Source organism: Pseudophryne corroboree, chromosome 5 (genome assembly GCF_028390025.1).
Source record: "Pseudophryne corroboree isolate aPseCor3 chromosome 5, aPseCor3.hap2, whole genome shotgun sequence".
Classification (NCBI taxonomy): domain Eukaryota; kingdom Metazoa; phylum Chordata; class Amphibia; order Anura; family Myobatrachidae; genus Pseudophryne; species Pseudophryne corroboree.
Genome location: NC_086448.1, coordinates 123,418,777 through 123,446,440, shown reverse-complemented (window position 1 = coordinate 123,446,440; position 27,664 = coordinate 123,418,777). Strand labels below are relative to the sequence as shown.

Sequence of the window (27,664 nt, the reverse complement as noted above, 5' to 3'; positions counted from 1 at the left end):
ATTCCCATAGTGTTGCCAACTCTGAAATGAAAAACAAGCAACCGATGACTGAAAAATAAGCCCAAAACAAGCCCAAACCAATCCTAAAAAGCCCAAAAAAAGCCCAACTCAAGTTTTTTTTTATATATAAAAACAAACATTATTGTTTGTCTTATTAAAATACATATAATTATTTATATAATCTGCCTTTAATGTCTTTACAATGATATTTATCAGCACAAAACTGGCTTTTAAAGAATACTGGAATTTTTATAAATACTATAGTTAGAGTTGTGAATTTAAGATACTATACTTTCATGTTTCCTCTAAAGAAAAATCTCAAGTGAAAATTGCCAACTGTATACACTGTATCTGTGGTCATTTGTATTCACTGTGAAATATTTATTCGATGGAAAGATAAAACAAATAATCTTACAACATTCAACTTTGTACTTCTATTAAATAAATAGAGGCCAAATCAAGGTAACAAAACAAAAGATTATTAAGACAATTCAAAATAATAAATGCATATATAAATATTAAATAGTAACTCAATTCAATAAATAACAAAGGAATTACTGAGAGGTAAAGTGCATTGGAGATGGCACACTGTGAGGTAAAGTGCATGGCACACTGTGTGAAGTAAAGTGCATTGCAGATGGCATACTATGTGAGGTAAAGTGCATGGCACACTGTGTGAAGTATAGTGCATTGCAGATAGCACAATGGGGGTCATTCCGAGTTGTTCGCTCATTGCCGATTTTCGCAATGGAGCGATTAAGGCAAAAACGCGCATGCGCATGGTACGCAGTGCGCATGCGCTAAGTAATTTAGCACAAAACTTAGTAGATTTACTCACGCCCGTACAAAGAATTTTCATCGTTGAAGTGATCGGACTGTGATTGCCAGGAAGTGGGTGTTTCTGGGCGGAAATTTACCGTTTTCTGGGAGTGTGCGGAAAAACGCAGGCGTGCCAGGATAAAACGCAGGAGTGTCTGGAGAAACGGGGGAGTGGCTGGCCGAACGCTGGGCGTGTTTGTGACGTCAAACCAGGAACGAAACGGGCTGAGCTGATCGCAGTGTAGGAGTAAGTCTCGAGCTACTCAGAAACTGCTAAGAATTATTTATTCGCAATTCTGCTAATCTTTTGTTCGCAATTCTGCTAAGCGAAGATACACTCCCAGAGGGCGGCGGCCTAGCGTGTGCAATGCTGCTAAAAGCAGCTAGCGAGCGAACAACTCGGAATGACCCCCACTGTGTGAGGTAAAGTGCATGGCACACTGTGTGAAGTAAAGTGTATTGCAGATGCATACTGTGAGGTAAAGTACATAGCACACTGAATTACAAAGGTTTTATGTAAAATGGATATAAGCAAATTCATCTGAGCTGTCTCCATCGTCTATAGAAGCTTCCATGTTATACATTCCTGAGTTGAAGCGCTGAAGCATATTGGTAGTTGGTTTAAAATGCTTGCAACAAATACCCAAGCATCTTAAACCCAGGGCCGGCGCTTCCACTAGGCAGCTTTAGGCAGCTGCCTAGGGGCGGGAGACATGAAGGGGCGGTCCGCTGACGCTGCCCTGAACAAACAGTAGTTTCATAGGTGTGCAAACTGGTGTACACTCTAATGTAGAAACTAGAGCCGCCCAGTGGTTCATGTATGCGGCCGGGTACGCTCAGGTATCGCTGCACCCGCCGCACACTTGATACCTGTCCCGGTCAGAGCCGCCATCAAAGGGTGACGTCGTCCCGCCCTGACAGATAGAGGGCCCGCCGATGTGCACAGTGACAGGACCACCCCAGCCTGCGCGTGACGATCACCTTCCTCCCCGGATCGCACACAGCGCAGCTCTAGTTCCCTCCCGCATTCAGCCTCCCGCTAGGAGGGTAGGCAAGTCTGGTAAAAGTTTTTCCCTGAGCCTCCGGCAAGTCCAGGAAAGCCGGAGGGCAGGGTGTGCAAGGGAGACGTCACACTGCCATAAGAGTCCTGCAGGGCAGTCTGAGCAGAGGCTCTTCACTTGTCGGCAATCACGATCACTGCTGCAGAACAGCAGTGTGGAGGCCCTTCAGTGCAGATTTCCCTGGCCAGATCTCCTTCCCCAGGATTTTTTTTTTTTGCTGATTACAGCAGCAGCACCATCCAGAAGCTAAGGCTCCGCCCCCTTCCGAGACTCCGCCCCTCCCACGGCCCGCGATTTCCAATTCCTCCCCTCCACCGCCAGCTATGTGGATCCAGCACAGAGCTCCTGCAGGTAATAGACTGTACTCACTATTTTCAAACTTAGTCACCAATATGATAAGTCTAGATAGCATCATCTTATGGGTCAAGTGTATGTCCATTAAAGTTACATTATGTGTTAGACAGGGTCAGACTGGCCATTAGTTTTGCTTTGGGGCAGTGGATATTTAAATGAAATACATTTGAATTATGGCCCCTACACACTGGCCGATATATCAGCCGTTCTCTTGAACGACCGATATATCGCGGGACCATCGGCCAGTGTGCACACGCGATACGTCTGTGAACTCCGTTGTTCACAGACATATCGCGTCGGCCCCGCAGCACAGCCGACGGTCAATATATCTACCGATATATTGGCGCATCGCTGTGTGTGTACGGGCGACCAGCCGGCCGCCCGTACACATGCTGCGGCAGCCGGCGGTGATTGACAGCTGAACTGGGCGGGTGTGTGTACACGCCCGCCCAGTTCATGACGTCAGTCCCCAACGGATCGGGCAGTGTGTATGCACAACACACTGCCCGATCCGTCCATAGATATATCTGCAGATCAATTGATCGGCAGATATATCTACCAGCGAGTACCCACCATTAGGGAGATATTGCTGAGGTAGGTAAGCTGATGCCCATCAACAGCTACATGCAAGGAGCACAGGGATTAAACACAGTTTGGCAGATTCTGGGGTTATTGGTGTGCGGGGCCACCTCCCCGCCAGCTGACCCAATGTAGTGCGGTGCATGCAGCGGCCACCACCCACTATCGGGAGAACTGGCCCTGACTGAATCCCACCCGGCTGTCAGCACCTTGCGTGCCGATCAATTCTCTCAACAACCCACCCCCCGCTGCTTGCCATTCTAAATGTGGTGTCGCCCATCAGCCAATCAGAACTTGCAGACCAGCAGCAGCGGCTCTTGATTGGCTGATGGACCGCAAGCTTTGATATGCTGACGGCCGGTGCCATGTTTCAAATGGCCACCACCGCAGGAGGCATCAGTGAGGAGGACAAGTAGCGGCAGCAAACCAGCAGCGGCGGCGATGGGCACTACTGGGGGATTATCTGTATCTGGCACCTATGGTGGTATTTGTAACTGGCACTGCTGGGGAAATACTTAATGTGAATTTCAGCTCATACTGTGCGGGGTTAATGTGAATTTGGCTCATACTGTGTGGTGTAATGTGAATTTCAGCTCATACTGTGGGGCGTAATGTGATTTTCGGCTCATACTGTTGCGTAATGTGAATTTGGCTCATACTGTGTGGGGTAATGTGAATTTGGGCTCATACTGTGTGGTGTAATGTGAATTTGGGCTCATACCGTGTGGCGTAATCTGAATTTGGCTCCTACTGTGTGGCGTAATGTGAATTTGGGCTCATACTGTGCATTTACAGTGCAGTGCCAGTCTGTAGGCACATGGAAACAAAAATTTCAATTCTAAGTACATCCAAAGCACAGGGTGCTGCCCCGAGGACCTTTATGCGATGGCACTGCTCGCACCCCATATTTATGGCCTTGTGTACTGATCCCACCTACTTTGGTGTTGGCTCCGCCTGCCATTGATTTGGTGTTGCCCACATGGGGCCACTTCTAGAAATTTTTCCAGGACTTTTAGTTCCCAATCCGTTCCTGCCGTCCACAGACAGATTGGTCTTATGCAGTTGGGGACAGCTCTGGTACATGAGCTGTTTAAGAAGAGGTAGGGGCTCTAAGAATAATTTGATTGCTGACTGCGCCTGTCCATATGTACTGGGACTACAAGTCCCAGCAGATCTTGTCAGCTGAATGTGCTGGGACTTGTAGTGACATCACAGCTGGAGAGGCCATAACAAGCCAAGTACTGTACAGCAACATATAATGGTGTAGATATTGTGTGTGTATATATATATATATATATATATATATTTTATTTATATATATATATATATATATATATATATGTGTGTATATATATATATATATATTTTTTTTTTTTTTACTATTATTTAAAAAATATATTTTTTTTTTATACAAACACACAGCGGCACCAGAGTTTTAAATTTAACTTAGTGTATTCACATCTATACCCAACATTTCGGGACTGGATTGCCCCTTTGCCAAGGTAAATCCCCTTGACAAAGGGGCGATCCAGCCTCAAAATGTTGGATATAGATTATGAATACACTTAAGGTGTATACACACTGAGCAATTCCCCCCCCCCCTTCCCAGCGATGTCAGCGGGGGTCAACGGCTTTCCATAGAAGGACGCTATGGAAAGCTGTTCACCCCGCCGTTCATCTACTGGTAATACCAGCAGATGAACGGTGGCCGCTGGCGATGAAGCGGGAGCGCGCATCAGCGCTCATCGCTGGGGCATACACACTGGGCGACTGAAAGCAGCTCAACACACCAAAAGTGAGCTGCTTTCAGCTCAAAGTCGCCCAGTGTGAAAGTTAAATTTAAGACTCCAAGTGCCGCTGTGTGTTTGTATGGAAAATTATTTATTTGGATCCAGAAGGTACTGGAGCAGCTGATTCAGTGAGGGAGAGTGCTGGTCCGGTGTGACATAATGATGTACTGGCGTAGGGGAGCAGGGGTGTTGTTCTGTCAATGGATGCAGAGGCTTGCTGGCCAGATGGCCATCCTAGTGAAGGCGTAAGACGTCATCTGATGGCACCATTAGTGGGCTTACGTGTACACAGGCTGGTGAGTTCTCTCTCTCTCTCTCTCTCTCTCTCTCTACATATACATACATATATATATATATATATATATATTAATATGGGGCAACATAATGCAGTACATACAGATGGGGTGGGGGCCAGCACCACAATGCAGCACATACAGATGCGGAGAGGGCGGACAGCACAATGCAGAATACATATGGGGACAGCTGGACGGCACAACTGCCTCCTACTTTGCAGGCTTCCAGGACCCGGGGAGCGCGATGCCAACATTACAGACTGCTGCGCCCACGGATCACAGGCACACGAAAAACAGAGTAGCCGCCAGTGAATGTTGCTGAGAGACATCGATTGGGGGGGGGGGGGGGGGGGGGGGTTTGCTGAGTGACATAGAATAAAGGGGGGGCTGTTTGACAGTGAAGGGTATGAGAGGCACAGAGTAGGGGGGGGGGGGGCGCATAAGTTTTGCCTAGGGTGCCAAATTTCCTTGCACCGGCCCTGCTTAAACCATATCTGACATAAAGAATACCACATAAAGTGGTCCTGAATTGCTTCACTGTTGTGTGTCTGGTCAGTGTCTTTGTTGTTGTCATCGTTAAAAACAAATTAGCCCTACTGAATACACCCAACCAGCAGTCGGCAACAATAGACATAATGAATGACTCATCATCATTTATTTAAGACTCTATTCATCCACAACGTCTCACCTACAGTATGTCTGTATGAGGATCTGTGTTATATGGATGAAAGACTAATTATCTCTGAAAGTTGGTGTCAGTGATACCTAAAAACAAAAGAAGCCCAAAAACAAGCAGCAAAAAAAATTATAAGCCCAAAAACAAGCAACAAGCAACCACCCAAAAAAAAAAAGCAACCAGAAGAAAAAACAATCCCAATTCCGCTTGTTATAAGCTGATTTGGCAACTATTGGCAACTGTCTCCAGCCATTAAACAAGTCTTCACTTGTTGGGCTGTGGGCGTGGCTAGGGCGCAGTACTGTCTCGTTGGCGTGTCTACGGTGCAGCATGCAGTGACTGGTCCTATCTGTCATCCCTGCCACAAAGAAGATATACAATTGGTGGGGAGCCGTAGTGACGTCACGCGGAGGCGTGGCTCCCGTTTGAACTGGAGACGCGCCGTCGGGACTCCACTCTGTCCGCACCGTCGGGACTCCACTCTGTCCGCACCGTGTTGTTGTTGTTGTTGTACAGGGGACAGTGACACCCAGGCCGCCGCCGTGGTCCGGTTACTGTGCCAGCAGCATGGGCCTGGGGGAGCCGGACAGGCGGGTCTCGTCCCTGTGCGGGGAGAGGAAGTTCCAGGTGCCGCAGCCGCCGTCCATCGAGGACTTTAACATAGTGAAGCCGGTCAGCCGCGGCGCCTTCGGGAAGGTGTACCTGGCCCGTCGGAAGAACAACAGCCGGCTTTTCGCTGTCAAAGTGAGTTGGGACCGGGGCCTTCTGAGGGATACCGTGTCCTGGGTGACACGGCTACAACTGTCGTGGAACTACAAATATCAGCGTGCCCTCCCCACCTGACCATTAGGGCATGCTGGCACTTGTGGTTCTCTCTCAGCCTGTCCCTGTGTAATGACACACATTATTTCTCTCTCCCATTAGCCACAGTGTGAGACAGATGTGATAGATCATGATGGGGTCACTTCAGTTACAGGCGATGCCCTTGGTTGGGAGAGTACCTATGCCCCACATGTGGCAGCCCCAGAACGGCATACTTTATACACTCCCCTTGGGGTTGCAAACAAAAATGTTATTTGTGGGCAAAACCTTGGTGGTCTGACGCACTGTTGCCGGCTTTCTAATGTCATTGTGAGGCACGCTGTGGGCATCGCCGCTGGTTCGCTGATAATTTGACTGACGCACCAGAACTATGTGTTCCTGGCCGATATGCGTACACGCTGCAGCATGCAGTGGTACGACGGGGCGATGTAACATGGCATGCTGCATTTGGGAACAGTATCTTCTGATTGACTGTGCAGCGCTGCCAGCCAACATATCGTTAACACTCACGGGAGCGTAGCATCCTGGGTACACACTGCGCGACTTGTTGTTTAGAATTGCCCGGAAACTAACAAATTGTGCAGATATCCTGGTAGTGTTTACCCGGCCTTAGGCTGGGTACAGACTTGACGACATCGCAAATGATACAGTGTTATCAGCAATGGGACCCAGCAAGGGCATACACACTTGCTGATACTGTAAATGCTGATTTACTTACAGGACTAAAAGCATTATTTTAATACACTCAATACACTTTAAAATCGAGCCGCTGCGGCCGCTGTATTCAATCCTTAACCTACGTACTTTTTACTCAGCGTACAAAGGCCCGTACCGTGCACGCACTTTGCGTACACACGCCGCAACGGACATACAAAGTACACGCAGTGCATACACACACACACCGACACACTGAGAGCACAATGCAGCTTCACATGTGGCTGAAATACACTTATAACCTTAGCAGGGAAAGAGACACGACACCAATTGTATTTAAGATGTTGGGATCCGACCCGCCAACATATAATTGATAAAAGGGGGTTACAACAGATAATTACAATAAGAGAAAAGATGCTACAATACAATGGTACATACGTTTGGTTTCACCAGCGCCACACGGTCCGGTGCTCAGTCAGTCAGCAAGATGACCTTCAGAGAGAGATTGAGTGACCGGCTAGGCAGCTTAGCTTTTATACAGTTGGTAAAAACACAATACAATGGAAACTGTAACCTCTTCATCCATAGGTCAAAGGGCTGGTCATTTACAGTACAGGAGGGTTCATAGGTTGGTTTGAATAAGTGGGCGATGTCTGTTCCAGGTGTGCTTGCAGATGGTCTCCACTGGGTTCCTGCCGAATATCAGAATACAGTAAACACAGTATAATAGTAATATTCTGTTCCGGAGCGTGCTATCTTCTGCAAACTGGTACCGGAATGTTGCCCTTAAAATACCCTATAGTTGGATACCAAACACCACCTCATAACCTAATGCTGTCCCCTCCTATCCTGTAAAGGTGAATCCCTTTGTTGTTGTACCTTTTAAACAAGTATAACGTGCTGGTGTGGTGCGTGTGGGCTATGTGTACATTGTGCACGATGTGGATTAAATATGAGATATGTCTTTGTGGCTTTTCCATGCGAGTACCAATGCTACCGTAATTACTCATACCACGCGGTCATACGTAACTTGCGAATATGTGCACGCACGGCAGAACAAGTATGCGCACAGAGGCGATCTGTGTGGAGTTTGTACGTGATGTGTGTACTGTAATATTTTCCGACTTCGACAATACCACCAGAAACGAATGACGGCGCACGTTGAAGAGGGATTGGGGGGGGGGGTCTGCACCGTGCTGCATGCGGCAACAGTACACCATTAACGACATTCTCAGGTTTGACTGTACAGGCGCTATATCATACGATCCGCCGAATATATATCGGCAGAACATCATCAGGTGTGTAGCCGTTGTGATTGGATGGAGCCCAGTTTTTCCAGCATAACCAATATGTGATTGGTTGGTTGCGGCACTATTGTTGTGATCCTGTAATGGCGCCAGTTTCCAGGCATCCCCATCTTTTTGTCATTATTCTGCGCATTGCATGCTGTGTTTTGTAGGGGGAAATGTTTGGAATTGTGTGACCAGTAGGTTTCAAGATTTATCACAAATATTACATTGTCATTCTAATGTATAACGTCCACTTGTTGTGGCTATTGGTTTATATATGGAACTGTAAATATAAGGGCTGTCACAGGAGAGAGAGCTGTGACCCTAAAATGCACAAAACAGTGTGTGGGGGGGGAGTGTTATGTGGTGAAGTAAATTCAAGCTTTTAATTTCGTGGGTTTTAACTTTTTTTTTTCTCTGACGTCCTAGTGGATGCTGGGAACTCCGTAAGGACTATGGGGAATAGATGGGCTCCGCAGGAGACTGGGCACTCTAAAGAAAAGATTAGGTACTATCTGGTGTGCACTGGCTCCTCCCTCTATGCCCCTCCTCCAGACCTCAGTTAGAATCTGTGCCCGGCCAGAGCTGGGTGCTCCTAGTGGGCTCTCCTGAGCTTACTAGTAAAGAAAGTATTTATTAGTTTTTTTATTTTCAGTGAGCTTCTGCTGGCAACAGACTCACTGCTACGTGGGACTAAGGGGAGAGAAGCAAACCTACCTGCTTGCAGCTAGCTTGTGCTTCTTAGGCTACTGGACACCATTAGCTCCAGAGGGTTCGAACACAGGCACCTGTCCTCGATCGTCCGTTCCCGGAGCCGCGCCGCCGTCCCCCTCGCAGAGCCAGAAGAACAGAAGCTTGAAGACGACGAAATCGGCGGCAGAAGACTCCTGTCTTCATTTAAGGTAGCTCACAGCACCGCAGCTGTGCGCCATTGCTCCCAGCACACTTACACACTCCAGTCACTGTAGGGTGCAGGGCGCTGGGGGGGGGCTCCCTGGGCAGCAATTGAAGTACCTTTTGGCAATATAAATACATATATACAGTCTGGCACTGTATATATGTAAAAACCCCCGCCATTTTTTCACACAGAAAGCGGGACAGAAGCCCGCCGCTGAGGGGGCGGGGCCTTCTTCCTCAGCACACCAGCGCCATTTTCTATTCGCAGCTCCGCTGGAAAGAAGCTCCCCAGGCTCTCCCCTGCAGTATCCAGATACACAAAGGGTGAAAAGGGGGGGGGGGGGGGGGAACATCAATTTAGGCGCAAATTTGTATATACAGCAGCTACTGGGTAAACACTGAGTTGTAGTGTAATCCCTGGGTTATATAGCGCTGGGGTGTGTGCTGGCATACTCTTTCTCTGTCTCTCCAAAGGGCCTTGTGGGGGAACTGTCTTCAAATAGAGCATCCCCTGTGTGTGTGGTGTGTCGGTACGCGTGTGTCGACATGTCTGAGGTAAAAGGCTCCCCTAAGGAGGAGATAGAGAAAATATGTGGGTGTCTCCGTCGACAACGCCGACACCTGTTTGGATATGTGTAAGTGCTGAGGTGAATTTATTGCACAAAAGATTAGAGAACAGACAGGAAATCTACCCATGTCTGTCCCTATGTCGCAGAGACCTTCAGAGTCTCACAATGATCACTATCCAAAATAATACACACTGATATCGACACGGAGTTTTACTCCAGTGTCGACTACGATAATGCAAAGTTACAGCCAAAAGGGCTGAAAGGTATTCAATATATGATTATTGTAAAAAAGATGATTTGCATATCACTGATGACTCATTTGTCCCTGACACAAGGGTACACATGTTACGGGGAAGAAAGCTGAGGTAAATTTCCCTCCTCTCATGAGGAAAAAGGGCGGGAATCTCCAGACAAGAAACTGCAGCTTCCCACAAGGAATTCTCAGGCAGTATCCTTTCCCCACTAGGGCCAGGATGTGATGGAAATCTTCCCCTAGGGTGTCACGTTTGCCCAGACGGTAGCACTAGCTGTTCTCGGGGATCCTGCAGATAGCGTGCACATTCTAGTACACTACTCAGACCGGCGATTGTGTCGGCATGGGTTTATAGCGCTGTGGCAGCATGGACAGGTACCTTATCAGCAGAGATTGAGACCCTAGTATGCATATAGATATATATATATATATATATATATATAGATATATATATATATATATATATATAATACATACATATTGAAGATGCTGTCTTAAGAAAGATATATATATATATATATATATATATATATATATATATATATATATATATATATATATATATATATATATATATATATATATCATGCCCAAAGAGACATGAGTATACTGGGTCCTGGAGTCAAAGCTATGTCGATTTCTGCTTGACGTGTCCTGTAGAATATGCACTGGACAGATGATGCCGACTTAAGAGGCATATGGAAGGCTGAGGATTGTGTGGAGAAGGGTTCTCGGACCTGGTCTCCGCAGCTTTAGCTGGTAAATTCTAATATTTTGCCTTATATTCCTGCACAGCCTAGGAAAGCACTACATTATCAAATGCAGCCTTTCGAATAAAGAAACAAGAAAGTCCGAGGTGCGTCCTTTCTTGCCAGAGGCGGCGGCAGAGGAAAGAAGCTGCACAACACAGCTAGTTCCCAGTAACAGAAGTCCTCCCCGGCCTCTACGAAAATCCACCGCATGTCGCTGGGGCTCCACAGGCGGAGCTAGGCCCGGTGGGGGCACGCCTTCGTAAGTTCAGCCACAAGTGGGTTCACTCCCTGTTAGATCCCTGGGCGATCGATATTGTGTCTCAGGGATATAAGCTGGACTTTGAGAAGATGCCCCCTCACCGACGGCCTTGCCGGCTTCCCCCCACGAGAGGGAAACCGTGTTAACTGCAATTCACAAATTGTATCTTCAACAGGCGGTGGTCAAGGTTCCCCTCCTTCAACAAGGAGGAGGTTATTATTCGACCATGTTGTAGTCCCGTAACCTGACGGTTCGGTGGGACCCATATTGAATTTAAAATTCCTGAACATATACCTGAAAAGGTTCAAGTTCACGTTGAAATCGCTAAGAGCGGTTATTGCAAGCCTGAAAGGTGACTCGGGACATAAAGGATGCATACCTTCAGGTCCCCATTTATCCACCTCATCAGGCGTACCTCAGAATTACGGTACGGGATGGTCATTACCAATTTCAGAGGTTGCCGTTTGGTCTCTCCACGGCCTTGAGAATGTTCACCAAGGTAATGGCGGAAATGATGGTGCTCCTGCGGAAGCAAGGTGTCACTATTATCACGTACTTGGACGATCTCATAAAAGCGAGATCAAGAGAGCAGTTGCTGAACAGCGTATCACTTTCTCTGGAAGTGTAACGGCAACACGGCTGGATTCTATATATTCCAAAGTCGCAGTGGGTTCTTACAGCTCATCTGCTTCTCCTAGGCATGATCCTAGACACAGACCATAAAAGGGTTATCTCCCGATAGAGAGAGCTCAGGAGCTCGTGACACTGGTCAGGAATCTATTAAAACCAAAACAGGGGTCAGTGCATCACTGCACTCGAGTTCTGGGAAGGAGGGTGGCCTCATACGAGGCCATTCCCTTTGGCAGGTTCCATACGAGGTCCTTCCAATGGGACTTCCTGGACAAATGGTCCGGATCACATCTTCAGATGCATCGGTTAACCAGGGTCAGGGTGTCTCTTCTGTGGTGGCTGCAGAGTGCTCATCTTCTCGAGGGCCGCAGGATCGGCATTACAGGACTGGGTCCTGGTGACCATGGATGCAAGCCTCCGCGGATGGGAGGCAGTCACTCAGGGAAGAAACTTCCAAGGGCTGTGGTCAAGTCAGGAGACTTGTCTGCACATAAATATACTGGAACTAAGGGCCATATACAACGCCCTGAGTCAAGCGGAGCCCCTGCTTCGAGACCAACCAGTGCTGATTCAGTCAGACAACATCACGGCGGTCGCCCATGTAAACCGCCAGGGCAGCACAAGAAGCAGGGTGGCAATGGCGGAAGCCACAAAGATTCTTCGTTGGGCGGAGAATCGCGTGCAAGCACTGTCAGCGGTGTTCATTCCGGGAGTGGACAACTGGGAAGCAGATTTCCTCAGCAAACACGACCTCCACCCGGGAGAGTGGGGACTTCATCAAGAAGTCTTCACACAGATTGCAAATCGATGGGAACTGCCACAGGTGGACATGATGGCGTCCCGCCTCAACAAAAAGCTAATAAGATATTGCGCCAGGTCAAGGGACCCTCAGGCTATAGCTGTGGACGCGCTAGTGACACCGTGGGTGTTCCAGTCGTTATATGTGTTTCCTCCTCTTTCCTCTCATACCAAAGGTGCTGAGAATTGTAAGGAAAAGAGGAGTGAGAACAATACTCATTGTTCCGGATTGGCAAAGAAGGACTTGGTACCCGGAACTGCAAGAAATGCGCACAGAGGACCCATGGCCTCTGCCTCTCAGACAGGACCTGCTGCAACAAGGGCCCTGTCTGTTCCAAGACTTACTGCGGCTGCGTTTGACGGCATGGCGGTTGAACGCCGGATCCTAGCGGTAAAAGGCATTCTGGATGATGTTATTCCTACGCTGATAAAGGCTAGGAAGGACGTGACAGCATTCATTATCACCGTATATGGCGAAAATATGTTGCTTGGTGTGAGGCCAGGACGGCCCCTACAGAGGAATTCCAGCTGGGTCGATTCCTGCACTTCCTACAGTCAGGAGTGTCTATGGGCCTAAAATTAAGGTCCATAAGGGTCCAGATTTAGGCCCTATCCATTTTCTTTCAAAAAGAACTGGCTTCACTGCCTGAGGTTCAGACGTTTGTTAAGGGAGTGCTGCATATTCGGCCCCCTTTTGTGCCACCAGTAGCACCTTGGGATCTTAACGTTGTGTTGGATTTCCTGAAATCTCACTGGTTTGAGCCACTTAAGACCGTGGAACTAAAGTATCTCACGTGGAAAGTGGTCATGCTGTTGGCCTTAGCATCGGCTAGGCGTGTGTCAGAATTGGCGGCTTTGTCATGTAAAAGCCCCCTATCTGATCTTCCATATGGACAGGGCAGAATTGCGGACTCGTCCCCAATTTCTCCCAAAGGTGGTATCATCGTTTCATTTGAACCAACCTATTGTTGTGCCTGCGGCTACTCGGGACTTGGAGGACTCCAAGTTGCTGGACGTAGTCAGGGCTTTTAAAATATATGTTTCCAGAACGGCTGGAGTCAGGAAGACTGACTCGCTGTTTATCCTGCATGCACCCAACAAGCTTGGTGCTCCTGCTTCAAAGCAAACTATTGCTCGCTGGATCTGTGGCACGATTCAGCTGGCTCATTTTGCAGCTGGATTGCCGCATCCAAAATCAGTAAAAGCCCATTCCACAAGGAAGGTGGGCTCTTCTTGGGCGGCTGCCCGAGGGGTCTCGGCTTTACAGCTTTGCCGAGCGGCTACTTGGTCGGGTTCAAACACCTTTGCAAAGTTCTATAAGTTTGATACCCTGGCTGAGGAGGACCTTGTGTTTGCTCATTCGGTGCTGCAGAGTCATCCGCACTCTCCCGCCCGTTTGGGAGCTTTGGTATAATCCCCATGGTCCTTACGGAGTTCCCAGCATCCACTAGGACGTCGGAGAAGATAAGAATTTACTCACCGGTAATTCTATTTCTCGTTGTCCGTAGTGGATGCTGGGCGCCCGTCCCAAGTGCGGACTTTCTGCAATACGTGTATATAGTTATTGCTTAAATAAGGGTTATTGTTATGAGCCATCCGTTGAGTGAGGCTCAGTTGTTGTTCATACTGTTAACTGGGTAAGGTTATCACAAGTTGTACGGTGTGATTGGTGTGGCTGGTATGAGTCTTACCCTGGATTCCAAAAATCCTTTTCTTGTAATGTCATCTCTTCCGGGCACAGTTTCCCTAACTGAGGTCTGGAGGAGGGGCATAGAGGGAGGAGCCAGTGCACACCAGATAGTACCTAATCTTTTCTTTAGAGTGCCCAGTCTCCTGCGGAGCCAGTCTATTCCCCATGGTCCTTACGGAGTTCCCAGCATCCACTACGAGAAGAATTTACTCACCGGTAATTCCATTTATTTTTTCTTTTTGGAGGGTTGTTAACTAAAGGCCCATACACACTTGCCGATAAAATAAGCGACGTCGCTCATTTTCCCCCTCCATGAGCGACGTCGCTCATTTTCCCCCTCCATGAGCGACGTCGCTCATTTTCCCCCTCCATGAGCGACGTCGCTCATTTTCCCCCTCCATGAGCGACGTCGCTCATTTCCCCCCTCCATGAGCGACGTCGCTCATTTTCCCCCTTCATGAGCGACGTCGCTCATTTTCCCCCTTCATGAGCGACGTCGCTCATTTTCCCCCTTCATGAGCGACGTCGCTCATTTTCCCCCTCCATGAGCGACGTCGCTCATTTTCCCCCTCCATGAGCGACGTCGCTCATTTTATCGGCAAGTGTGTATGCCGCCAGCGACGACCGATGCGCAGCCCCGCTGGTCGGTAACGGTAGTCGCTGTCGGCAGTGCATGCATGCTCTATCTGGTCGTCCAGGAGCTGCATGCACGGCCGGCGGAGGCGTGACGTCACTGAGCGATATGAGCGGTCATATTGCTCAGTGTGAACAGGCGGCCGCCGACCTGGGAGGGGGGAAACACTAGACGACGTCACTCACAGAGTGACATCGTCTAATGTATATGGACCTTTTCACTTGTGTTTTATTCCTTACTAGCTGGAGAACCCGGCGTTGCCCGGGATTTTAAGAATGTCTGTTTACAAAAATAAATGTCAGTATTAAACACAGTATAAATAACATTGTAGATATCTGAATACCCGTGGCTCGCTACGGGATGAGGATGGTAAATTAGAATGATAGTTGTTTGTTAATTTACATTGGTTGGAGATCTAGTATATAGGCATATCTTGCTTCCTAGACGCACTTTAAGTAGTGGCCGCATCCCTTTTTGGTTCCCCAAGGGACCCTGCTCTTCCCACTATACTACTCTCAGTCTGTGGCTTCCTGCTGCCTCCATTCCCCTCCTCACATCATGTCAGTGCCCCTGTGAAATTATCGATTTATTTACAGTTTCTTATATAGTGCAGCACATTATGTATCTCCTTTATATACTCTGTGCTTTAGGGGGATGTGCTACTTCCACTATGTAACTCTCAGTGTGTGGGTTCGTGCTACCTCCATTCCCCTCCTCACATCATGTCACTGCCCCTGTCACATGCAGCCCTGTCATCACTGACATATCATGCATGTCCTAATATACTCTGTGCTGCTGGCCCACCCCTAGGGGTGCTAGTGGTGTGTTACCCCCACAGTGTTTGTTCCCAGAGTGTAAGTCATATGTGTACCAAGTTTGTTGTAAATTGGTCCAGGCATTCTGGAGTTATGCTGTCTCCTGAAATTCTCTGTGCTGCTGTCCCACCCCTAGGTGTGCTAGGGGTGTCTTACCCCCACAGTGTTTGTTCCCAGCTTGTATGTCAGGTGTGTAGCAAGTTTGGTTTAAATTGCTCCAGGCCTTCCACAGTTTTGCTGTCTACTGACATACTCTGTACTGCTGTCCCACCCCTAGGGGGGCTAGGGGTGTCTGACCCCAACAGTGTTTGTTTCCAGAGTGTATAAGTCATATGTGTAGCAAGTTTGGTGTAAATTGCTCCAGGCATTCCAGAGTTACCGTATATACTCGAGTATAAGTCGACCCGAATATAAGCCGAGGCACCTAATTTTACCACAAAAAAATGGGAAAAATGATTGACTCGAGTATAAGCCTAGGGTGGGAAATGCACGGTGCCAGGGGTTTTCATGCTCAGGGTGTCATGCTTATTGCCAGGGTTTTCATGCGGTAGGTGTTATGCTTGTTGCCAGGGGGTAATGCTTGTTGCTAGGGCTGTGCCCCCAGTGCCACATATACCCCCAGTGACAGCTATACCCCCAGAGTGCCAGATAAAAACATGCCCCCATAGTGCCAGAAACACATATGCCCCCAGTGTCATTTAATCAAGATAAAGGCCACATAGATATTAAAAAACATGAACAGTACATTTAATTCTACTGCATTAGGGGCTGTGACTGACAGTCTCACATGATGTAACACAGTGCTGCAGTGCACACACAAACAGTATGGAGCTCCTGCTCCGCGCGGACGGCGACTGCATATTACACACAGACTGACTAAGAGTGAGAGTCAGTCTGTGTTTAGCAGCCAGTGCCCCCCCTGACAGACTCTGCACCATCTCTAACACACCGACTGCGGGCAGCGACGGGCCCGGGACCGGCGGTAATGTATTCCCGGGCCGGGCGGCGGGAGTTGCGGACAGCTCCACCACAGCTCAGCTCACCCTGCCCTGACAGCCTGCTTGGTGAGTGAAAGACCAAGAGCAGCAGGAGGCGATGTCTTCCCAGGCGGCGGGATCCGCGGGACGGGCTGCGGCCCGCGACACGCGTTTCAGCTCACCCTGCACTGACTGACAGCTTGCGGAGCAGCTCACACTTACCAAGACAGCGGCATTGGGCATGGCGGCAATGTCTTCCTTCCTGATGGAGGGAGTTGCAGGAGGACTCTGTCCAGGGGCGTACCCACCCTCCCTCAGTCACACACATATACATAAAGCCGCTCGCCACTCACCAGAGGCTCCACCCTCACCTCCGTAAGATTGGCTGGCAAATCTATCTGTCATCCAGGCTGCCAGGCCAAACTTGTCACTCAAACTCCCTCACTCGAGTATAAGCCGAGGGGGTCTTTTTCAGCATAGAAAAATGTGCTGAAAAAGTCGGCTTATACTCGAGTATATACGGTATGCTGTCTGCTGAAAAACTCTGTGCTGCTTTCCCACCCCTAGGGGTATCTGACCCCCACAGTGTTTGTTTCTCAAGTGTAATAGGCCCTACACACTGGCCAATCCGCCGCCGAGCTGCCCGACGGCGGATACGGGCGCCCCGGCGGCGGGGGGGGGGGAGTGAAGTTTCTTCACTCCCCCGTCACCCGGCTGCATTGAAGTGCAGGCGAATATGGACGAGATCGTCCATATTGGCCTGCATTTACAGCCGACGGGGGACCAGCGATGAACGAGCGCGGGGCCGCGCATCGTTCATCGCTGGAGCCTCCACACTGCACGATATGAACGTTATCTCGTTCATATCGTGCTGTCATGTCGGCCAGTGTGTAGGGCCCTTAAGTCATATGTGTACCAAGTTTGATGTAAATTGGTGTAGCCAGTCGGGACTTATGCTGTCTCCTGATATACTCTGTGCTGCTGTCTGCCCCCCTAGGGGGGTGGCAGGTATTTCAAATTGTTTTAGTCGCCTCCGCCATGTTTTAATACGCTTGTCTGTAAAATTTCACGATCTTCGCTTGTAAACTGTGGATTTGTATAGAAAGACAGAAGGACATACACATTTTTATATATTAGATCAGGCTTTTTCAACCAGTGTACCGTGGCACACTAGTGTGCCGCGACTAGTTTCTAGATGTGCCGCGGAGCCAGAGCAGCTTCCTGCACCTTCAGAGTGAACTGTTGGCCCGGGCTCTTCTTAAGGTGGGTACACACTAGTAGATATATCTGCAGATCAACTGATTTGCAGATATATCTATGGACGGATCGGGCAGTGTGCTGTGCATACACACTGCCCGATCCGTCAGGGACTGACGTCATGAACTGAGCTGGCGTGTACACACGCCCACCCAGTTCAGCTGTCAATCACCGCCGGCCGCCGCAGCATGTGTACGGGCGCCCCGTACACACACAGCGACGCGCCAATATATCGGTAGATATATTGGCTGTCGGCTGTGCTGCGCGGCCGTCGCGATACGTCTGTGAACGATGGAGTTCACAGACATATCGGCCGTACACACTGGCCGACGGTCCCGCGATATATCGGCCGTTCAAGAGAACGGCCGATATATCGACCAGTGTGTACGGGCCTTTAGAGGATCAGTCGTGCTCCGGCTGTGACCTATGCCTTGATGATGTGCTGCTGTCACGGCTGCCGCATCTCACCACTCGGTCAACCCACCCGCCTGCATACACATCTTCCAGTTCCCGCCTGCATACACAGCTTTCCTTGCCCACCCACATCCACACCTGCCCGACCGCCTGCTGCTCAGTATTCGCAGCAATTCACTATGAACAACACCCGCCACTGAGGGACAGGGAGGAGGACAGCTGACCGGTAGGGGCTAATATGTTATCTCTCCTGTGGGGAGCAATAGGATTTATGGATTTATAGGGGGAACAATGTGAATAATTCATGTGGGGAGAAATGTGGTTGATTTATGTGTGAGCAACATGATTTATGTGGGGAGCAATGTGATTGTTTTTTCTGTGTAGGCCGATGTATGTGTGGATTTTTTATTACTGTTAAGGCCAATGTGTATTTTTTTTTTTCTGTGGGGAACGGATGGTGTGCCTTGGCAATTTTAAAATAGTGTTCGGTTTGCCGTGAGTAAAAAAAGGTTGAAAATCACTGTATTAGATAATGCACAAAGCTCCCTCATAAACACTGAAGTGATGCTTTCAAATTCTCTTATACAAATGATGTTTACAGGATTGTTCCATATAGTAACAATATTCGTGTGTGACAGATGTATGGCAGCCATTTTGTTACACGTACTGTCTTGTTGCATGACTGGATTGCTGATGCCCAGTACTGGGTATTCCCAACCATCTTGTTATGAAATAAGCATTTACCTACTTTACATTATACATAAACCCTGCGCTAATTCCCCTCCGTTACCTATAATTGTTCTTTGGTGGTAGTCCCATGGAAAGTAGGGGACATAGTGCAAGGGTTAATTAAAGCCGTAAATGCTCCTTTAATGTCAATACATCTAGTTACTACAATGCAAATCTCCTCAGAAGTGATAGTCCATCTCTGACTGAGCGAAAAGATCAGCACAAGGATTGCTAATTGCAGTTTTATCAGACCAACAATATGTCTTATCTCTTGCGTTTGCAGACCCCACTACAGTGAGACACCTTAAGTACACATGGATTATGTCCTAGTACACTTGGGTGACTCTCTGGGCAAACTCCAGTAGTGAACATAGACCAGTATAAACAGTGTATGGTATAACCCTTATTGTGCTAGGCTGTGTACTAAAGCATCTTCAATAAAGGCCATAAAAAGAAACTCCATAATATTGTTTTAACCGTTTGCGTGTCTTGTGACAAAACATCTTTTTATCGATAGCTTTCTATGCACTACATTGATATGGGACGTTCTTTGTCTGTTGGTTACTATTGGCTATATTCAATAAGAGTTGGAAACTGCCGTCTTGTCGGAAAGACAGCAGTTTCCGACTGGAATAGGTCGGAAGGGGTTCCGACCTATTCAATAGGGGCACATTTTTTCCGATAAGTCGGGAAACCCGACTTATCGGAATGCTGTCGTAGAACAGGTGGATCGGCGGAATACCCGCCGATCCACCTGCTGTAGTCAGAAACTGGGCCAAATCCGACAGGTTTTGGCCCCCTTTCCGACAAACTCAATCCGACTTGAAAACAAGTCGGATTGAGGTGGGGAGCGGTGCGGCGGGCTACGGGGATGATGGTACCTGCAGTGCCTCCTCCACCGCCGCACAGATCACTCCCGCTGGAAGCTCCCCCGCCGGCCGCCGCACACTGCTCCCCCCGCTGGCAACCGCACACTGCTCCCCCCCCCCCCCCCCCCCGCCGCTTCTGTCAGCGCACCCGGCAGCCGCTGGCGGCAGGACAGGACACAGGGAACGGCCAAATCCGACAGTCGGATTTAGCCGCCCTTTGAATAGGGGTTGTCGGGTCCATTCCGACAACTGCATGTCGGAATGGACCCAACTCTTATTGAATATACCCCTATGTAGTAATTCATACCCTTTTCAGACAGAAATGTCTGAATTAACTGGTGCTTTTTCTCTTACGTCCTAGAGGATGCTGGGGACTCCAAAAGGACCATGGGGTATAGACGGGATCCGCAGGAGACATGGGCACACTATAAGACTTTGAATGGGTGTGAACTGGCTTCTCCCTCTATGCCCCTCCTCCAGACCCCAGTTAGATTCTGTGCCCAGAGAGACTGGACACACACTAGGGGGGCTCTCCTGAGTTTCTCTGAAAAGACTTTGTTAGGTTTTATATTTTCAGGGAGACCTGCTGGCTACAGGCTCCCTGCTTCGTGTGAGTGAGGGGAGATAAGTCAGACCTACTTCTGAGTTAAGGGCTCTGCTTCTTAGGCTACTGGACACCATTAGCTCCAGAGGGTTCGATCACTTGGTGCGCCTAGCTGCTTGTTCCCGGAGCCGCGCTGTCAACCCCCTCACAGAAGCCAGAAGAAAGAAGCCGGGTGAGTATGAGAAGAACGGAAGACTTCAGTGACGGCAGAAGACTTCAGTAACGAGGTACAGCGCAGCGGTCGCGCTGCGCGCCATGCTCCCACACATATTTCCGACGGCACTTACAGGGTGTAGGGCGCAGGGGGTGGGGGCGCCCTGGGCAGCATGTTACGGAGGCAAAAACTGGCTAAACAAGATATATTATAAGTGCCTAGGCACTAAATATAAGCCCCCGCCAGTATAAATATTCAAAATTGAGCGGGACTACAGCGCGCCGGGTTGGGGGCGTGGCTTAGCCCTCACAACTTACCAGCGCCATTTTCTCTCTTCACAGACTGCAGAGACGCTGGCCCGGACCTCCACTCTCCTGATCAAGTACAGGGAGCAAAACGGGGGAGAGGGGGGGCACAGTTATTTTGGTGCTATTATAACAGCGCAGGCAATCTGATATTCTTTCTCAGTATTGATATAGGCGCTGGGGTGTGAGCTGGTAAACTCCCTCTGTGTTTCTCTAACAGGCTTCCCTGTGGGTCTGTCCCCTATAGCCAGTGTGTGCATGTCAGTACGGTGTGTCGACATGTCTGAGGCTGAGTGCTCCTCCCCGGAGGAAGTTGCTGGGGGCGCAGAGAAGGGTTTGGGAGTGACTCTGTCGGCACCGCCGACTGCTGATTGGGTGAATATGTTGAGTACATTGAATGCAAATGTGGCGTTATTGACTAAAAGGCTGGATAAATTTGATTCTCAGACAAACGTGGAGAAAATCCATGGAGGACGCCTTGTCTCAGGTACAGGGCCCCTCAGGGTCACAAAAGCGTTTGTTTACCCAAATAGCTGATATGGATACCGACACGGACTTTGACTCCAGTGTCGACTATAGTGAGGCCAGTTTACATCCAAAATTGGTTGAGTATTCAGTACATGATTGTGGCTATTAAAGATGTTTTACATATTTACGAAGTGCCTGCTGTTCCTGATACAAGGATTTGTTTGTATAAGGGACAGAAGCCCGAGGTGACGTCCCCCCCCCCTCTCTCATGAACTGAACGCTCTTTGTGAAAAGGCTTGGGAATCTCCTGATAAAAGGTGGCATGTTCCCAAGAGAATTTTTATGGCATATCCTTTCCCCTCTGACGACAGGGAAAAGTGGGAGTCATCTCCCAATGTGGACAAGGTTCTGTCACGTCTGTCCAAGAAGGTGGCGCTTCCGTCTCCCGACACGGCTGCCCTCAAGGATCCTGCGGATCGTAAGCAGGAAACGACATTAAAGGCCATTTATGTCACTACGGGTGCACTCCTCAGGCTTGCCGTGGCCTCGGCATGGGTGAGTACTGCTATTGCTAAGTGGGCTGATAATTTGGCATCTGACATAGATACCCTGGATAGGGATAACATTCTTTTGACTTGCGGTTATATCAGGGACGCTGCAGCTTATCTAAAGGTTGCGGCGAGGGATATTGGCCTCTTGGGATCAAGAGCCAATGCCATGGCAGTCTCGGCAAGGAGAGCGCTGTGGATTCATCAATGGAATGCTGGTGCCGACTCCAAGAAAGCTATGGAAGCTCTTCCATATAAAGGTAGTTTCTTGTTTGGTGACTGCTTCGCCGACCTGGTGTCTACGCTACAGCGGGTAAGTCATCCTTTCTTCCTTATGTTCCAGCACAACAGAAAATGGCACCCCATTATCGGATGTAGTCCTTTCGGCCTAATAAATACAAAAAAGGAAGGGGGTCGTCCTTCTTTGCCTCGAAGGGTAGAGGTAGGGGAAAAAGGTCGCCTGCGGTGCCAGGCTCCCAGGACCAAAAGTCCTCCCCGGCCTCTGCCAAGTCCACCGCATGACGCTGGGGCTTCCCTACGGGAGTCCGTACCGGTGGTGGCGCGTCTCCGACTCTACAATCGGGTCTGGTTTCACTCGGGCCTGGATCCTTGGGTGTTAGACATAGGGTCCCAAGGTTACAAACTGGAGTTTCAGGAGGTGCCCCCCCCCCCCCCCCCCACACACCAATTTTTCAAATCAGCCTTGCCAGTTTCTATCCCAGAAAGGGAAGATGTGAGTGCGACGATACAAAAGCTTTGTCAACAAAGTGTCATTGTCCCGGTACCTTGTGCAGGTATTTACTCTGTCTGGCTTCATCGCACTAAACCGCTATCTGTTGCATTTATGTACAATGTCTAACAGAAAGGGCAGTAAGTCTGTGGACGCTCCTGCATCATGCAGAGCATGCGCCAAAGATTTACCAGAGGAGGAAGCTGTGTATGATGGTCTGTGTACTATGTGTCATATACCTCCTACTCTGTCTGCTGCTCCTGTAGCCAATCAGGAACCACCCTGGGCCGCGTTCTCAAGCCTACTGGGTACTGTAGTGGAACGCTTAACGCCCCCTATGGGACCACCTGTACCATTACAGCCTCAAATAGTACCTATGGTCAATCCGCCTTGGGCGGAAAACCTGTCTAACCAGTTGCAGCTGTTGACTCATTCCTTGGTCAGACAAAAATCTACCCCAGGTCACTCCCATGTCACTGGGTCATCAAAGCGGGCTGCTTCCGCCTCACAATCCACAAATATCTCAGGTGTTTCATTTGAAGAGGAGGGGGAACATACTGTCCCGTCAGACTCTGAATCAGGCGTTTCTGAGTAGGATTCTACAATGCAAATTGACGTTTCTGCTCTATTGGTTGCTATTAAGCAAATCCTAGAAATCACTGATGATGAGGAACCCAGTACTGTAACCAAGAAAACTGACATGATTCAACGGCAGAAGGTGGCTAAAAATGTGTTACCCCATTCTGACCATTTGGTGGTCATCAGGCAGGAACCCTGGACTAATCCAGGGAAGAATCTCTCTCTCTCTCTCTCTCTCTCTCTCTCTCTCTCTCTCTCTCTCTCTCTCTCTCTCTCTCTCTCTCTCTCTCTCTCTCTCTCTCTCTCTCTCTCTCTCTCTCTCTCTCTCTCTCTCTCTCTCTCTCTCTCTCTCTCTCTCTCTCTTTCCCCCCCCCCCCTCCCTTACAGGTGCTGTACATAGACCCACTATTGCTGCCTCCTGGGCTGCTAAGGGTATTGAAGCATGGGTTCAGCCATTAGAGGAAGAGCTGCTAGAGGATATATCTGACGGTGCCAGACAATACCTGTCTCACATCCACACCGCCTCTTATTATATTTTCCAGAGGCGTCCTCTAAAGGGGGCAGGGGGGTTGGCGACCAACGTGTCGACTACGTCTGTCAAGGCTTGCCGCATTCTGTGGTTCAGGTCATGGAAGGTGGACCTGGACTCCAAAAAGACCTTGGAGGTACTCCACTTCACTGGGGACATTTTATTTGGAGAGGACCTGAATAAAATAGTGTCTGAATTAGCAGCTGCTAAGACTGCTTTTCTGCCTCCTACTAATCCTTCTACACAGAAGATGAAGACTACCACTTTTCGTTCCTTTCGACCTCAAGGGAAAGCCAAGGGTCAGTCTTACCCCAGACAATCTTGTGCTCAGAGTCCATGAGCCCATGACAAAACAGTCTTGGGCAGCCTGTCGGCCTACTTCAAAACAACACAAGCCTGCTGAATGACGGGGCGGGCCTCCCCCTGGGGGACCTCAGGGTGGGAGGCCGACTTCTACAGTTCGCCCAGGTCTGCTTAAAGACCACATCAGACGCTTGGGTACTGGAAGTTGTCTCTCATGGGTACGCTGTTTTCTTAGAGATGCCCCCCTCACCAGTTCTGCACTACGGTACTCCCTTTGGATCCGTTGAAGGCGCAGGCTGTACAAACGATGGCAGGTTCCCTCCTGAATACAGGAGTGGTTGTGCCGGTACCTCAGTCCCAGTGTGGCAGAGGCTATTATTCAATCTTGTTTCTAGTGCAGAAACCCAATGAGTCTTTTCGGCCTATACTCAACCTCAAGTCACTGAACAAATTTGTGAGGGTAGCCAAGTTTCGTGGGGAAACGTTGCGCTCTATCGTGCTGGCGATGGAACCTGGAGATTACATGGTATCCCTTGATATACAGGATGCTTATCTGCATATTCCTATTGCCATATCGCATCAGCAGTTCCTGCAGTCTGCTATTGGCAACAGTTACTACCAATTTCAGGCTCTGCTGTTCGGACTTGCCACGGCTCCTCTGATCTTCACCAAGGTTAGGGCCGTGATAACTGCGCCCCTCCGTCGCCAGGGAGTCAGAATCCTGCCGTCCTTTGACGACCTGCTGATTCTGGCGAGTTCCCGCGATGTCCCCCTCAGTCATCTACAATTGACGGTGAGTTGCTTACAAGCCCACGGATGGCTGATCACTTGGAAGAAGTCCTTGCTGGTACCAGCTCAGAGCATGGTGCACCTAGGGGCACTTCTGGACACACACAGTCAGACTGTTCCTGTCTCCAGACAAGGTCCTGAAAATCCAGGACAGGATAAGACACTTCATCCGTCACCCCAGAGTGTCGATTCACTCGATGATTCAAGTACTTGGCCTGATGGTGTTGACGTTCGACATGGTGGAGTACGCTCAATTTCATTCCTGCCCCCAGCAACGATTAATTTGTGTTAAGTGGGACAGCCTGCCTTATCGTACCAGATACCAAATGATCTTGTTGACTCCGGAGGTTCATTTGTCGCTGACCTGGTGGCTCCAGGACCAGCAACTGAGCAGGGGCTGTCCCTTCTGGATCCCCGACTGGGTCCTCCTGACGACGGATGCCAGTCTGAGCGGTGTTGGAGCAACACTCTTTTCGGGGTCGGTGGACCAAGGAAGAATCACTCCTTCCAATAAACATCCTAGAGCTGTGGGCGGTGTTCAATGCATTATCTCTTGCCCTGCCTCTGGTCCGGTACAGACCGGTTCATGTACAGTCAGACAACGCCATGACTGTGACATACATAAACCATCAAGGTAGCACTCAAAGCCACATTACTATAAAGGAAGTGTCAAAAATCCTTTGTTGGGCAGAACGCCATCTGCCAAGTATATCGGCAGTGTACATTCCGGGTGTCCTGAACTAGGAAGCAGACTACCTCAGTCGTCAGGACGTACATGCCGGAGAGTGGAGTCTTCATCCAGAAATCTTTCAACTTGTAGTGGACAGGTGGCGTCTACCGGATGTGGATCTCATTGTGTCTCAACACAGTCACAAGGTTCCGGTCTTCGGATCTCGGACCAGGGATCTCAAGCAGAGTTCGTGGACGCACTGGCAGTATCATGGAAATTTCGGCTGCCTTACGTGTTCCCTCCAGTGTCACTCCTGCCCAGCTTTCTACGGAAGTTCAAACAGGAAGGAGGAATACTGCTTCTAGTCGCTCTAGCGTGGCCCAGAAGGCATTGGTTCTCAGACCTGCAGGGTCTATCGACAGTGCATCCCCTTCTACTTCCTCAACGAGACCAGACTTCCTCGTACGGGGCCCTTGTCTCTATCCAGACCTGGCCAGACTGGCTTTGACTGCGTGGCTCTTGAGAGCCAAAGGAATGTCAGAGGCAGTTATTCAAACAATGTTGAAAGCATGCAAACCAGCCTCTGTCCGGATTTATTACAGGGTTTGGAATTCTTACTTCACCTGGTGTGCTGAGAAGAATTATGATGTCCATACAGTAGATTCAGATCTTCCAGAATACTAGCTTTTCTGCAAAGAGGCTTAGACTTAGGTCTTTGTCTGGCCCCCCTCAAGGTTCATATATCTGCCTTGTCGATTTGGTTTCAGAGAAAAATTTCCTCTATACCTGATGTTCAGATGTTCATTACGGGCGTTATTCATATTCAGCCTCCCTATGTCCCTCCTGTCGCTCCATGGGATTTGTTTGTTGTACTGAATGTCCTGCAAGAGTATCTATTTGAACCTCTTGAATCTTTGGACCTTAAATGGCTCACAGCCAAGGTCCTGTTCTTGTTGGCCAATGCCTCTGCAAACGGGTGTCAGACTTAAGCTCTTTGTCCTGTCGTCCACCCTTTCTCATATTACACTGGGACCGGGCGCTTCTACGAACTCTCCCCAGTTATTTGCCTAAGGTGGTGTCATCTTTTCACCTTAACTAAGAGATTGTGGTTCCGGCCTTTGTCTCTTCGGATTTGTCTCCCAAAGAACATTCTTTAGATGTGGTTAGGGCTCTCCGTGTCTGTGGAGAGGACTTCCTCCATCAGGAGGTCAGATCCCCTTTTTATATACTGTTTGCTTTTCACAAATGTGGCTGGCCTGTGAATAAGCGAGCCTTGGCCAAATGGATTAGAATGGTGATTGCACAAGCCTATGCGCAGGCTGGAATCCCGGCTCCTGCTGCAATTAAAGCCCATTCTACTCGGTCTGTTGGACCTTCTTGGGCGGCCCGCCGTGGCGCATCTCCTGAACAATAGTGCAAGGCAGCTACGTGGTCCTCAGTGAGCACGTTCGTTAGTTTCTATGCCTTTGATACTTCCGCCTCCCAGGATGCTTCCTTTGGACTCCGGGTTCACTTACCCGCTAGGGCGTGTCCACTCCCTTGAGGAACTGCTTTAGGACATCCCCAATATTTTCCCTGTGGAACACAGTGTACCCCGCTGCAGAAAAGGAGTTATGGTAGACTTACCATGGTTAACTCTCTTTCTGCGAGGTACCTAGCTTCTTTAGGTTGTATGGCATTAGCCGCTGGTACCCTCTCCTGTCGTGAGATTGTGGTTTTATGTGACTATCATCTGCCTTCTCTTTTACCTGCTCCTGAATTGGACTGGTTAACAAAACTGAGCTCTCAGTGCCTGGAGGTGGGGTTATAGAGGAGGCCCCAATGCATCCTGGGAACAGTGAAAGCTTTGCCTGATGGTGCCTCTTGATCCAAGATCCCGCTCTACACCCTAAAGTTTTCCCTGTGGAACCTAGTGTACCTTGCAGAAAGAGAGTTAACCATGGTAAGTCTACCATAACTCTTCTTATTTTTTTTTTAAAATTGTTTATTTAATTTTACAGATTATAAAGGGTTACAACTGCCCCCCACCACACGTGGGGTAAGCCTTTTCGTTAAGCAGTATAATACTAAGAGCAGATATGTAACCGCGGGAAATAGCGGTGAAA

The 27,664-nt window shown here is 49.1% G+C and overlaps 1 protein-coding gene across 1 annotated transcript in view; it reads left to right on the top strand.

The window, feature by feature from the left end:
• Window positions 1-5,915: 5,915 nt before the first annotated feature.
• Window positions 5,916-27,664, top strand: part of MASTL (microtubule associated serine/threonine kinase like) — a 245,522-nt gene continuing 223,773 nt past the window's right edge. Inside the window, exon 1 of the mRNA XM_063921679.1 lies at window positions 5,916-6,316. Coding sequence (XP_063777749.1) covers window positions 6,140-6,316 — 177 coding nt within the window. The 5' untranslated portion in view covers window positions 5,916-6,139. The remainder of the gene's footprint in view (window positions 6,317-27,664) is intronic.